The sequence below is a fragment of the Anabas testudineus genome, chromosome 19 (assembly GCF_900324465.2).
Source record: "Anabas testudineus chromosome 19, fAnaTes1.2, whole genome shotgun sequence".
In the NCBI taxonomy this organism is placed as follows: Eukaryota; Metazoa; Chordata; class Actinopteri; order Anabantiformes; family Anabantidae; genus Anabas; species Anabas testudineus.
This window is the reverse complement of record NC_046628.1, coordinates 3083599-3098681: the sequence shown is the minus strand read 5'-3', so window position 1 is coordinate 3098681 and position 15083 is coordinate 3083599. Positions and strand designations below refer to the sequence as shown.

The 15083-nt window shown below is 41.4% G+C and overlaps 1 protein-coding gene across 1 annotated transcript; it reads right to left on the bottom strand.

The window, feature by feature from the left end:
* Positions 1–535: 535 nt before the first annotated feature.
* LOC113156511 (germ cell-specific gene 1-like protein) lies at positions 536–12069 on the bottom strand. The gene is made up of 5 exons (XM_026351712.1): positions 11769–12069; positions 10964–11011; positions 8046–8198; positions 1176–1287; positions 536–840 (listed from the first exon to the last, which is right to left on the bottom strand). The coding sequence occupies exons 1-5, from the start codon at positions 12067–12069 to the stop codon at positions 540–542; spliced, it is 915 nt and encodes a 304-aa protein (XP_026207497.1). The 3' UTR covers positions 536–539.
* Between the last annotated feature and the right edge of the window lie 3014 nt (positions 12070–15083).

Sequence of the window (15083 nt, the reverse complement as noted above, 5' to 3'; positions counted from 1 at the left end):
GTGTACTAGATAGCAGCTAATGAGCTAACTAGCTAATGAACTTAAAAAAAAAAACACTTAGCAGCTGAAGAGTCAGTCGTATATTAGCTAGTTAGTGTGGACCAAAACAGAGCTAAAAGGAGACTACATTAAAGAAGAATATTAGACCTACTTTTAGCAGATAAACTGAAAAATTATACTAAATTGATGTTAGCATTTCTCCACGTCTGCTGGATGCTATAATAAGCACTATTATAATGAGCTACCACGTCAGCCATGTCAGATGTGTTTTCAAATGCCTTCTAAAGACCTATTAATCTCTTTAATACAGCTTTGAAATGGGTTTTAAGATAGATTAGGTTTGTCCATGAAATGGACATACCCAATCATTTTACGATTAAAGGCCAACTGTTTGCTAAAATGTTAAAGCCAGCGAGTAACTAATGAATCTGTGGGATCTTCCGAGCGCGGCTTCATTTTGTTTCCAGTAATTAAACCAGTGTATCAGCTTGAAGGTGACAGTGACCTGCTGATGTTTGAAAACGCCACATGCTGCTCCACTAGCAGTACTCCTCTCCCTGTGGGTCAGGCAGGTCGTTGAGGTCCAGGAAGATGGAGGCGTTGGAGAGTTTGCGGCCGTTGGACGACAGGTCGAGCAGCTCCTCGGCCGTGCTCGGCACCGAGCTGATGTACATGTCCCACACCTGCTCCGGAGAGTCCAGCTCCAACAGCTTCTGCTTGATCTTCAGATTCTTCTCGATGTTCCTGCGCTTGTGCTTGAACTCCAGGATGGTTTTGGTGTAGCGGTTGATGGTGGTGACCGAGGACGCCATGCAGGCTGTGAAGGAGCTCCACGCCAGACTAAAGGAAGCAGAGACAAGCAGCTTGAGTTAAATAAAATAGAAATAAAAGTTGGTGGGGTTGTGACAATTACCCCACCCCAGCAAAACAAGCCGTCGACACCATTTTTGGCACAATCAAGCAATAATTAATACATGACAAGAAAACAAAGCTTGTCGTGATTAGTAATCACAAGACGAAATCATGCAGTGGAGATCCGTATGAAGAAATGATTTTCTCCAGTTTGGTAATGGTCGGACTAAACGAGAGCAAAGGTTCCAGCAAATGCTGGATAGTCTTCTCAGAATAGTAGAGGCCGGTATCTGCCTCATACCCCCTGCTGTACGTGAGCTTACATGTATGACCAGCTGTAGTCCCACGTCTGAGGTTTCCAGTCCTCGGGGCCCAGACTGACAGTCAGCTGGAAGGCTGTGGTGAACATCATGTGGGCCACCATACCCAACAGACCTGCCAAACAGAAAAGGACGACACTCGTATCACACAGGAAGAAAGGTTTAAACACACACACAGTCCCCATCCATTGAGACCAAGTTGCTGCACGTCCCATCATTTACCACTTGGTGGCAGTGTTACATAATGTGAGGCTGAACACCCACTGCAACTCTGTTTCTTTTTATTTATTTATTTTTGCATGTACTGGAAGATTTGCAAGCTTACTCAAATAAGCAAACTAATCAGCAAAAGAAGGTCTTTCATATGGCACACTTTTTCTAATATACAAGTTTGTTTTTAATGCGAGTGTGAGATTTGTGTACCTCGCTTTACATATGTGACTCGCTGCATTTCAGAGGGATATGTTTTATAATTGTTTTTTTTTTTTTTTTAACCAACATTTTGACTTCTTCTGGACCTGTTTTATGTCTCTTAAGTATGTGATACATTATTATGTCATTTTTAGAAGCTGCAGATAAAGCTACTCCCAACTATCCCTGAGCAGTTTTTCATTTGAGGATAGGGACTAAATGTATTTGTATTTATGTATTATTTATTTAACTCTTAACTCTTCCAAATCTAATTCTGAATTTGGAAGAGTTAAGAGCTGAGTGGCATGTTGGCCATCATGGTTACATGATGGTTACAAAGTAATGCTAGATTCCTACAGTAAATTCCTGTATATAGGTACAGTATACAGTACGGCTGTTAGCCAGACAGGCTACATGCAATATGTAAAAGGCTAAAACATTGTAAATTGCAACAGCTCCATACATGCCGTTTTCATACATGGAAAGAATAATAGTGCTACCACCCTCTGGATGTTTTTTTCGTCTGCTCCTCAAATCAGTGCTACTCATTGTCATTTTCTCAAGTGCACTTCTCTCAGTCTCTCCTTCCATCTCTTATCTGGTTTTCTCTGCTCCCTGATTATTTCGTTTTTAATAATTATAATTGATACTTCCCCACCAACAGAGCCATGGTCGCTATTCAGTTTTTTTTTTCAGTTAATGTACCACATTTTGTCAGCTGAAGCACAGGTTGCGTCTGTCCTCACACCGGAGTTCTCATCGACCATAAAACAGAGCAGGAGTAAAAAACCAACATGTGTAGCCAACCAATCCGATTACTGCATAAGCCCCCCACAAATCCCTGGGCTGAGCAAGAGCGCACCAGGTTCAGCACCAAACACCTAAATTCCCATCTCATCCCTGTTTTACTGCTCATGTTTATTCTTAAAGATATCACAGTCCAATATTATCATAATGTTATGCAGATAAGCGGCAGCTTTGTGTCGGGCTGAGTGGAACAAATCTGTTCTGTCATGAGAAAATTCTGCTTGTTCTGTTCATGCAAGGTTAGATTATCCAATGTGAAGAGAATGGATGTCAGACCAGGTTATTTATTTTTAGTGGCAAAGCACATACATGAGCACAGGGCATCATGGAAGAGGGTGCTTCTTAAACTGTTCAGTTGTAATATGATCTGTAAATGTCCAATGTTATCATGTGTTTCAGTTTGTTCTTATAAATATATGTAGTGTGCAAATACACTAAATATGAGTTTATTATGATGACGTTTATGTTGTAATATGACGTGAAAATTATTATGTTGAGTTTGTTGATTACTGTGTTTTCCACCTTTGCCACTAAACAACTAAAAATACTCTAAGAAAACAAACTGCAACGAGGACTGCATGTAGATATTGCTTCAGTTTAAAGATACCTATACACTGTTACATAACAGTGATTTAGAAGGGTCATTGTATGCCGCACTGTGCCAGATGGGGCTAAGAAAATCGTGATTGCAATCTGTGTCACAGGTTTTAAGGATGTCAGAAAACTGCCCGGTGAATGTAGGGATGCGACTTTTGCTGTGGATGATATATAAACAACAAATGCAAGTAGAAACACGCTATCAATCCCAATCATCCAGCTGTGGTGCTTACTTCAAATGGAACAATACAAAAGGACACGTTTTGCAGTAGATATTAATGACAAAATAAGAAAAAAACAATGCTTCTTATTGTTTTCTCATCACTTATTAGGCTATGATGGTGGTCAGACAGATTTTCAGCCCGCGTTCACACAGGCCTTTAGTCTTTCAGGCTGTGTTCAGACAGACTTTCAGACCTTCTCATTCATTTCTGTGAGAAGATACCTCTTTGCTTCAACCACTGGTATCACTGGGAGTATGGGGCCTGCATCAAAACACTGCAGTGTTGTTAGGAGAAAATAATGTATCTGGGTGAACTTCATCCAGTATGAAAGAATTACCTTATGATGTTTACTCCTTATTTCTCCTGCTTATTTCAGAATAATCACAGCCAAACATAAAACAGTTGCTGCCAGTATTTTAAGCTTTCTGAGTTAGACTATTCTAATTCAGATTACTACAACCACTGTGCTGTCCTTTAGGGGTCTAGCTTTGGCTGCTTTATTAGTTCCTTGCTTTACCTGAAACTTCACATCTCTCAATTTTCTTGTATTTCCTCCCTGCTCAAATATGATGCACATTTGAAACTGCAATTCCGAGAAGCGATTCTGTTTCATTCATTCATTCAAAAAAAGACAAAGCATAAAACTAAAAGGATTCAGCCACCCTGGTTTATGAGTGTAGTTTTGTACAGCACAGAATGTATCATCACTCTTGAGCCTTTATACAAATTGTCAGTCTCACAGGTGTCGCACAGTTTGGCTATAAAAAAAAAAAAAAAAAAGCACTTGTGCTTTTTGTGCACTTGCAGCAAAATCAATTAAAAACGGAAGAAAGTGCTGTTTTTACAGAGATGATAAAATTTATCATCCACAACAACAGTCGTTTCTCACCCACAGAAAAAAGTGATCTGTTTTTCTTCCACACACAGTCATAGTCTCTCATCTCTTCTTTATACACTCTCATCATAACCCAGATGATTGACGGCTGTAATAAGGGTTAATTTGACCCCCTCTATTGTGTTCCTAGACTTCATTACCATAACCACTCTCAATCTATTCACACCATTAGAAACAACAACTTTTAAATGTCTTCCTCAATTCCAACACTTTACAATCAGACTAAACCCTTTGCTATAAGCCTGGGAAGCTGGTAAAAAAAAAAGAAAGCCAACACACTGACAGATGCCACAAAACATCTCAGAATATCTTTTCACAAGGATGAAAATGACACTCAGTGTGGACTTTACAGGGTTCACCTCCCCATTTATGCAAGCAGCTCACTTCTCCGTGAGCCGCGTATAAATAAAACATAAGACATGAAGACATGCAGAGTTGAGAGGTTCAGTTACTCTTCAACTAAAAGTCAGAACAGGCAAAATGCCAGGGCAAGGCCTTGAAGACATAAATCACTGAAGCCTGAGCTGGAGAGGCTTCAGCGGCTAGACGGCATCTTTGGTTTGACTCCTGTCAACTAAAATGAAAAGATGAGGACACCACAACTGGATGACTGAAAGACAGTCAACAATTCCTTTCTTATGTGTGACACTGATAAGCATGATTGTTTCAACTCCATTAACCTATGCACTGCCCCCGCCATACATAAAAAGCACCTCCACCCAAATATTTTCTGGCAAACGTTCAGGTGGAGGAGCTGCAGCCTTTTATTACAGGAATTTGTACTATGTTGCTAAGGACCTTGCCAGATTTCCAGACATTATTTGTCAAGTTAGAAGAAGCAAGTGGGAGTTAGTTTGGATGCATTTCACCTTGTTGCAGGTGCCAGAAATACTTGGGCTTCAGTGCAGAAGCCCAGACCTTCTCCCACTTTAAGGATTCGATTAACTTTCCTTCTTTAAAAAGCTTTAAATTAAAGCTGCACTAATAAAAATGTTTATACACAATGAATCAAATGGATGTTTAATGTGAAAAGGGTACGCCAAAGAGAATTGTCTCCACACTGTGCAGCAGTTGGCTTCAGTTCTAATGATTTAGAGTCTCTCAGCTCATTGCTTCGTTTTTCAGACCTGCAACTTTACTGTTTTCGTTCAGTCTCATTCCTCTCATAAACCTTATACCCATCAGTATTTGTTTTCAGCAAGGAAGCTAAATAAACCGTGGTATTACATGCTACCTGCTTAGAATCAAACAGCACACGATGTGGACGCACATTGGCTAGAAACACAACTCCAAATGATTGCGTTTGCTGTTTTGTATCAGCTGGAATGTGCTAACAAGATGAAAAAATGTATACATATCAATATGTATGTCTTCTGAATATAATAATTAAAATGCCAAATGATGTGCAAATTTCTACTGAATTGTTGATTTTTCACTTTTAATGGTTCTTTACTGCACTAAAAAGGACTCAAATTGTTTTATAATATAATATACAGTAAATACATGGGCCTTCTAGTTATTGCCAAACATGACTCATAAATGAGTAATTCATGCATTTCCTGGGACAATTTTCAGCAGTGGTTGAATACACATATATATCCTGCGGCGTCCCTTCTTATTGTGTTAAAAAACCATATCTTATCGCCAGTTTAAGATAGATTCAGGCAAAAATCACATTACACTAATTTGGCACCAAGTTCTACAAAGCTTGTTGGATGTTTAACCAGTATAAGGTCACAGCTTTTTTTTTTTTCACATGTCAACAGATTAAATGGGACTTAGCTGTCTGTGCTTTGTCTAAAATCAAAGCATTAGTCAGACTGAGAGAACCTCTAATTCCAAACCGATCAATATTCAGAAGGGAGTTCCTGCAGCTTTTTATCATTGTAGTTGTTATTGCACACGAGGGATGGACATAGCTCTGGATGCTTCAAGTAAGAATCCTAAACCCCACAGAAACACAAAAGGAAAGCCATGTTCCTTAAATATAGGTCTATATTGAGGAGAATTGAGGTAGATGTTCAATGTTTGAACCCTGGTTGTACACTGGGTTCAATCCCTCAACCAGCGGCTCTTTGAGACATCCTCTGAACCTGACCCTTCAAGTCGGTCAAACGCTGCAAGCCATCGCTGTTGAGCAGAGAATCTCTCACTGCTGATTTACTGCCCAGAGTGTGGTGGTCGGGATCATTTTCACAGAGTGGATTAGAGGGAAGGTCATTGTTAATTCCTCCGTTGAGAGGGGGGGGGGCAGACTGCAAACTGGCTGGAAATCTTCTCTGGGGCTGAGAAGAAGCAACTGGCCTGAATATGCTAGAATATGTGATTTGCATATGCAGTTTTTATACATTGAAGATACTGTCACACACTCATTTAGTGCTAGCAGCGTTTTCACAAAAATTTTGAGAGTGCTTCAACTACATCCCTACATCAAGTAAAGGCCGTAATGTTAACACGGAGGGACCACAGCTGTTAGTTAAGAGTAATGAAACAGCAAGTGTAGACATAAATTTAGCTCTATTGGTGGACAAGGATACGCCACGTATTGTCCAATAAAAGCATGAATGGAAGCCTCGTCACACAGGTAACGCTTGCATTAAACTAACTCAAATAACAGCAGCAGTCTCCAGCTTCGCTCCTGAGAAACTTAGTTGTTGTTATTGATCTGACACGGAATCACTAAATGCCACCCTACACCAATTAAAGTTTTCTCCCTCTGGAATATTATACATATAGATTTTCCATCGCGCTCCGGAGCTGTTTCCCAAAACAAAACACTAATTTCACACACGTGCCGAACACTGAGCTTACAGCATGCCAACAGCTTTACAACAGGCAGGTTTAAATTAAATCATTCAATAAGGTTTTGAATTAATTCTTTATCAGGTAAAACCAGTAATTACTGGCTAACTGAACCCCTACACTGGTGTGTATGACAGGGGCCAGTACACCGTGGTTCTAGATCTATAGTTATCTCCTACCTACATATCAGGCAGATCTTTCAGTTCAATCGAAACATCACTCCTCTTCATAACACAGCGATCACCACACTAGCACAGTATGGGCTTTTCTCCATCTCATATATTCCTGCTTCTCACCTCCTGCCCTCCAACTGAATTTTGCGCATTATAATATTCATGTGATTGCAAAGAACCTAGAAGCAGAACGAAAGACTGAATAGCTGTAAAGGCAAATTGATTCTTTGCTGGTATATCACCCTCCCTAATGTTTCTTTTTGACTTGTATACATATTTGGTCAAAATAGTATTTGCCAAACAAAGTAATCTACATTTCTGCTATTTTCCAAAGCATCAGTGTTGTTCAGTAGGCATTAGCCTGGGGCAGTTAGCTCAGTTGGTAGAGCAGTCATCTATAAACCCCAGGGTTACTGTTTTGATTCCTGGTTCCTCCTGGCCATATGTCGAGGTGTCCTTGGACAAGACACCGACACTCCACAGTAGTGCCGTCATCTGCTGCAGCTGTCCAAACAGCAGTTTCCCCAAGGAGATCAATAAAGTATGACATTATTATTACATTTTTGCTTCTGACTATTAATGTTGATACAGATAATTGAACCTGTCTGTGTGCCTTTTCTGCCAAATCTAGCTATGATAAATCTCCACTTCTAGACAAACCGTAGATCTCTCTGACTGAAGAAATCGTTTTTTTTTTTTGGCACAGCCCCTGACTGGCCCTGGTCCTACAGGTCTAAACGTTTTAATCCCCAACCAACACTATGTGGATTTTTTTTTAAGTGAAAAAAGAGTTTATTGTTAGCTGGCTTTAGTCTATGACCTTCTTGAGTAAACAGTCTAAGTTGAGCGTGCGTACATTAACTCTTATATGTCAGTCACCCTCTGCTAATGAAAAGGCCCACACGCAGTTATGTCCCTGCATATAACATATTCATGTGATTCATTCAACTGTCCTCTCACTCACCTGAGAGCACGGTGAATATGGCAGCGAAGGCGTTGAGCTTGAGGCCGTCGATGACATTGCCAAAGTGACACACCTCTATGGACATGAGGATGCCCCCGGTGGCCAGCAGGAGGATGTACAGGCACTCTGCAACAATGCACAGCCACAGCACTCCTGCAGAAAGAGTTGATTATGGAAAAGGATTTGCAAAGAGAGAGAGAGAGAGAGAGAGAGAGAGAAGAGATTCATGTCATGGAAGTGGGGGTGACAGGGGTGAGTGAATAATGGAGGGGGTGTAGGGATAGGAAATGAGAGAGAGGAGATATGGGGGTAGGGAATTGAAGAAGGAATATAGGTAAGCAAGGGCAAAGGGAGAGAACGAGACGAGAAAGGAAGGAGTTAGTGGGGGAGACGGTGTGGGGAAAGGTGGCCCAGTGACTCCGTCACCCATATCATTAACCTTCACATTCACTGAAAGGATATATTATCCACCAGGAGCTGTACGACATCCTGAGTTCACGGGACTGTGCATGATAGAATGAAATATCAATGGATTTAAAAGCCTGTAAATGTAAGCTGTAGTGTAATTGCATACATCACCCAAGGGCATGTGGTTATTGTGTGGTTAATTAATCACAAGGTGGATTAAGTAATATGCCTGTTACCCAAAATATCTCTGTATGAATTATGACTAGTTACATTCTTCAGCTAAAGCCTTATTACCTGCTCTAAACTGAATTCCACGCTTCAGTTCGAGATTTTGACCATTCAGTTTATGGTAAGGAGGTGGAGACGACAAGGAAAACCTCATTGGAGGACATTTAGGGCTTTAATATCAGATGCTGTTTCATTAGAGATTTCTCTTAATTTTGCTTACCCACAGTATATCTAATGTTTCAATCATATGATTCCAGCATAAGGCAGAGATGAAACTGCAAAAATGACTGAAGGTATCAATTGGAAGTAAAGCATATAGAGTTCCTTGAAAAACACACTGTCTGAAAGACGATGCAGCTAAGCTGTCATTTCAGTGTCTCAGGGACCCCTTCAGTTCTGGATCACTGTCAAGTTTTGGAAAAGCAAACATGGAGTTGGCTGGTTCCAAAACTCTAAATCTCTGCCCACACCTTGGATTAATTCACATACTGAAGGTACATATGTGCTGCTTACTGACGATTATTCCATGGTAAACAAAGGTTCTCAGAGAAAGATGTTTGTAGCTGGGATTAAGGGAGAAAGATGGTGGTTTTCTTGACCTGTTAGTGTTAGTCTGCTCCTCTGACTACTCTCCGACTTTCCTACCATGTCAGCCCCCAAGACCTGTTAAATCTTCGCAGGAAAACGTAATCAGACTTTAATAGTTTAATTGACCCCTATGACCCAATGGAACAAACACAATAAAAGATTTGTGTTTTTTTGCAAACTGTGCTTTTACCTGAATATAGGATGTATTATGGCCTTGGAGGCAAGACACGACTTGTTAGTGAGATTAGTTCACTGTTGTTTTTGCTCTTTTCATGGAATCTTCTGGCAAAATGAAAATATAGAATAAGACTATAGAGGTTCCAAAGATGGGGGCGTAATCTTGCTCATGAGTCAGAAAAATGTAGAAAGAGAAACTGCTGCAAAAATGGCTCCAAGCGTGAAAAGCAACAGATGCAGCTGTACAGACTGCTATAAGGTGACTGAGAAATAAATCTTTTGAAACTTGTCCGTCTGTGTGTATCCAAGGCTGTTCCATTCATTCAGACTCAAGAATGAACTGATTAGATTTTACTGTTAAAGGTCAAAATCACTGCGACCTCATGTCTGCCCCATTTTAATGGTGGGAATTTCATCACCTTTGGACAACAAAAGTCCCTTTGGACTCAAGGAAGAACTGATTAGAATACGAGTCTGGACAGATTTGCATGTAAACTGTAACTTCACTGGAGGCCAGAAGCAAACAACTAGTTTCTTTCTTGACATGTTAGACGTCCATAAAAACATAATCCTGTGGGCTTCGGACAGAGCCTGGCTTGCTGCTCTCTCTCTATTTCCATTGTCTAAGTCAAGCTGATTGCCTCTTGACACTTTGCTCAATGCACAGATTCTCCTTAATAAGCACACCGTTTCTTTAAACCATCACATCACTTTGACGAACACGTGACAAAGATTTTAATTAGGAGCTGCTGAGCAAGACGTTCGACTGAATAATGTGACAGTTCAGTGTGTTCGTCAGGCAGCAGGTCCTAGCACAGGAGCAGGGTGACTGATGTGACGAGACACCTCCTCCTAATTCTAGAAGAGATCAGTTCATCTACAGCTCAACCAAGGACCATTGACTTTGCCAAATATACTGTAATGACTATACACATTATAATAAAAGAAAGACTAGTGTGATGGAGATGCTTTCTACTGATCCACTGCAGCGTGATAGAGGTGTTTTCATAGCACTAAGCGTTCTCATATGGCATTAAATTTCAGTGTAAGCCTTAAGATTAAAAGAAGAATAAACGCAGCTCTTGGAAGCCGATAGACGCTTCTTATTGGATTTTCTTACAGTGACAAAGGATCCGAAATTCCTTTTTTCCAAAATGTCCCCTTCAGTCAAAATGGTCACTGCAGAGCTAAGCAGCTTAGTTACAGCGATGAGAAAACAGCCCCTGTAATGACAGAGGGAGGCATTTTGGACTTCAAGGTGACAAACCTGATAAAACCCCACTGTGTTTCCTTTTCATGAGCAACTCTGATCATCAGGCTCTTAAACCAGCACCAGCAGTGCAGTAAGCTTCAATATTATTTGCCATTAGATGAAACCCAGCTGGGTGAAACCCTTATGTTTCCTATGTTGAGTTCTATAGACATTTTTAACATGAATCTCTGCAAAAACTATCATTTTAAGGTGCGTTTGCAACACTGACATGTAAATGCATTGATGTATAAACATAAACACTCACCTCTTTCATTCGAAGGTGCAACATAAAGGAAACTTCTGCATTGTTCACCTGTAAAAGAAGGCAAATTAGCCATTTGATTGAAAACTCAGTGACAACAGGCAACTCCTGCCACAAGCTGATAAGTGAGACAGGGACTTCATCTGTATACCATCAACCAGACAGAATGAAGCTGTGATGTTAAAGAAAAAAGAAATTACAATTTGATCCAGCCTGGGATGGGATTTTCGTTTTGGTGTTAGTGAAATAACAACAACTCCTGTCACCTCCTCCTGCAGCAGCATGTTAAAAAAAAAAAAACACCTCCTGTCTTAGATCCAGCAGTGTGCCACTGTTCCGGGTCCTATCTGGAGACCAAATGGTGCTGAGGAGACGCACGGTTTCTGGAGCTGGAGCCACGCGTACTCATAGATCCACAGATGGCTGCTGAAGATATGTTTCATATGTGTGTTGTGAGACATTAAAATCCATCTGAAATGAGCTGATTAGTCCAGAGACAGAGTGAGTTTATGATATTAGATGAATGGTTCCAGCTTTTCTTAGTCTGATGTCCGAGGTTTACCGCACTCAGTGAGTCAACTTGAACATGTTTCTACACTCTTCTTAGAATATAAAATCACGATAATCATAGATTATTTTAAATCCTGACTTTAATGTTGATGTTTAATGTGGAAAACGCACGTGCCTGCCCGTGACGCACCTCTCGGCGCGCACCGCTCTGCGCCCGGCTGCGCTCCGGGTCCCACCATCAGCAGCTCCCCACCCCCCCTCCTCCCTCCCGGGGGCAGCTTTTCCCTGTCAAACTTACCGGACATGTTGATGTTCTGCTCGCAGGAGAACCAGATGCCCGTGTGGAACTTCCTCATCACGTACTTGTCCTCCCCGGTCTCCCAGATGTACTGCACCGTCCGCGTGTCGTTGACGCTGGAGCTGTTGTACCCGATGCAGAACGACTGCTTGGCGGGTGCCGGCCCGGTGCAGAACGGCTTCACCACTTTCCGCGTCCCCTCGCACCAGTAGCTGGTGGTCAGGGCCGACACGGCGAGGAACAAGGCGACAAAGTTCAAGGTGAGAGCCAGAGATGCTCTCCGCCGCCGGTCTATCCCCATGACGGCGACCGGAGGAGTGAAGACGCCGAACTTAATCCCTCGGCTCGTGTGACACCAGATTGTGGCGACTTCTCCTGCTCAGATCCTCATAATCCGGTTATTCCCGTGAATATATCCGCGGCTAATTATCGCGGCGCGTCTGGCTCCTCCGGTGCTCCGCTCACATCTGCTGCTCCAGTGCCGCCGACCCTCTCATATTGTGGGCTACCCCCCCTCCATGACCACCTGATACCCCCTCCCTCCCTCTCCCAGCACACTCACACACTCACACACTCGCTTCTCAGTCTTTCTTTGATGGCACTCCTTCTTAAAACAACTTTTCTAACTGTTGTTTCCATTTTTTCAGTTATATTCTTTATGTGAAATGACGCTGAAGACATTTCTTCAAGGCTGCCAATGACTCTTATTTTGAAAATCAGTTTGTTTGTTTTTTAGATTTGTTTAACAGTCAATAAAAATGATTTGTTTCAACCATTCCACCACAGTAAATGCCTGTATAACGTATATGGGTCTTTGGTTTTTGCTTTTTATTCCTGTATTTCCACAGAGTTAGACTCACATAAGACAAATTAAAACATAAATAAATAAATAACAATGGAGCTGAGCCTGAGATTTTTCTACTTTCTGAGTTAAGGACTCTACTGTACTATTCCCTTCAGGTCAAAGGAAACCACACAACATGATTAGTATTGGTTTAATTTTTAATGTGTTATTTCTTGTGTCATGAATTGAAGAAAATCAACGCTTTATTTTGACAGCTCATGTGAACATATCTCTCTGCTTCTAGTTGAAAAAAACTCCTCCAGATGATGTCAACTGAAGGAACAGGTCAGTAAAGATAACCTCTGCAGTATAAGCGACCAAATGACACGCTGAACAAAACGTTTGGATTCTATTCAAACCAACCAGAACCGGGGTGCACGAATATCCAGAGCACCAGTGTTTCAGTCCCCTTTGTATTGTGTTGCATATTCTTCTTTTCAAACTACTGTATCTCTGTTATCTCTGAGACAAGCTGAGAGAATAAATGAAAATTGATATGAAGCTTTTACACGATGTCTTGTTTGTCTGTAGACTGAAGGAAGTGTTTAGAGCAGTTGTTTAAAACAATAATCTTTATACAGTATGGAAATAAAGGTCATTAAAGCTCGATTAGTCACACGTTCTTACACTTTACACATTTCCACTAAATAGCCATGTGTTGCTGGGTCAACACAGACCACAGTGTTGCAACAGTTACAAATGTACTAAAAGTATCTTTGATGCAGAATGACTCATTTCACATCAGAGATGTTAGAGGATGAAAATTATTGATGCATTCACGTGTTTATCACTTTAATGTTGCACCTGCTTGCAGTCATATGTTGTTTTAATAATCCCATATTTAAATAATACTAAAAGAGTGAAGGAGTGTCATTATTAATTCTTATTTTGTTTCATTAATGCAAATCTGACATGTAAAGTCCATCAAATAAAGGTAGCAATGATAGAAGTTGGAACTGTAGTAAAGTTAAGCATATAAAATATAACCCCCCCCCCAAGAAAATCAATAAATAAAAACCTGTGTAAATATATGATGTAGTTTTTAGCCCATAGCATTTGGGACCTCTGGATCCCCCCATGAAAGGAGAGAAAAAATAACTGCTGACAGTGAAAGTTTATCACTCCACTAACAGACAGATACTGACAGCACCACCACCTAATTGCTAGCGAGGGAATAGCTCTGCTGGTGTCAGGTCAGGGTGGGCAGGAGGCTGGTGAAACAGCTGGAGGTGGGGAAATATTCAAGCATGACCCGCTAATATTTTGTTGGCAGGTTTTTATCTTATATAAATGTGTGTGTGTGTGTGTGTGGTCTGAGGATATTCGGCACATTGTGATGTCCATCAGTAATTTCCTCCTGCTGTGGATATGAATAACAATGGGAGAAATGGTGTGTGTCAGTGTGGACAGTATGTGTGTGCGCGGTCATGGGGTGGTGTGACACAGGAGGAGAGTGTGTGTGTGTGTTAGGAGGAGGCTGTCGAGGAACGGCATACATTTGTCCCATGAGATTAAAAGTCATCACTCTTTCCTCTATGCCCTCCTCCTCCTACTGACCTACACCGACCCACAATCAAACACACGTACACACACACACACACACACACACACACACTGGATGAATGTGGCTCAAGAAGAGATACAACACGGTTGCTCATTTTCCACCCCCTTTGCATTCTTTCCCTCATCGAACCACACAGTAATGATCTTAATTAATATCAGTGATGTATGCGCTGCTGCTGCTGCTTCCCGTCATATCCTCAGTGTGATGTGTGTTAGTGTGTGCGCCAGATATAATCAATAGTGGAGCTATTGGGACTGTATCCACAGTGCTTGGATTGGACACACACACACACACACACGCACAGTTTGATCTTGCATCCTCGGGCTCTGTCACCTTCAGGATGATCTATACTGTTACTGTAGGAGGGAGGTCTCACTCTGACTGGAATATTTCAGTGAGGGCCCGCTCTGCTGCTTGACTCATTTCCTGCCCCAGAGCCAAAGAAGAAAAACTCCAAGGACGGGCGATGAGACCTTGCAGGACCTCGCGGGGCGCCTCGATAAGACATTTCAGCCGTCCCATGTACTGCCTGCGTTTACGAATATGTGGGGACGAGTGGCAGATGCAGAGATTAATAAAGTTGGAGTTATTGCATGCTTGCAAGAGGATAAGATTGCAGAGTCAGCTCATGTGACCCAGTATCCTGGGTGAGGTCAAATGCAGAAATGGGCAAGAATTCATACATTTTATCTGGGATTTATTTGTTTGCACCCTGCTTTACAGTGTAGTCATGCACTGAGTCTGGATCCTCTAGTGTCCACATTTATACAGCAGACTGACTATAGTTTTGTCATATTTTATATTTTATATTATCTTTTTGCGTAACTGTGTAGACCATAACCAGCATATCCTGTGTAGCACACCTCATATTCTGAAGTTCACTTGTTTAATGGAGCATTCAGATGCT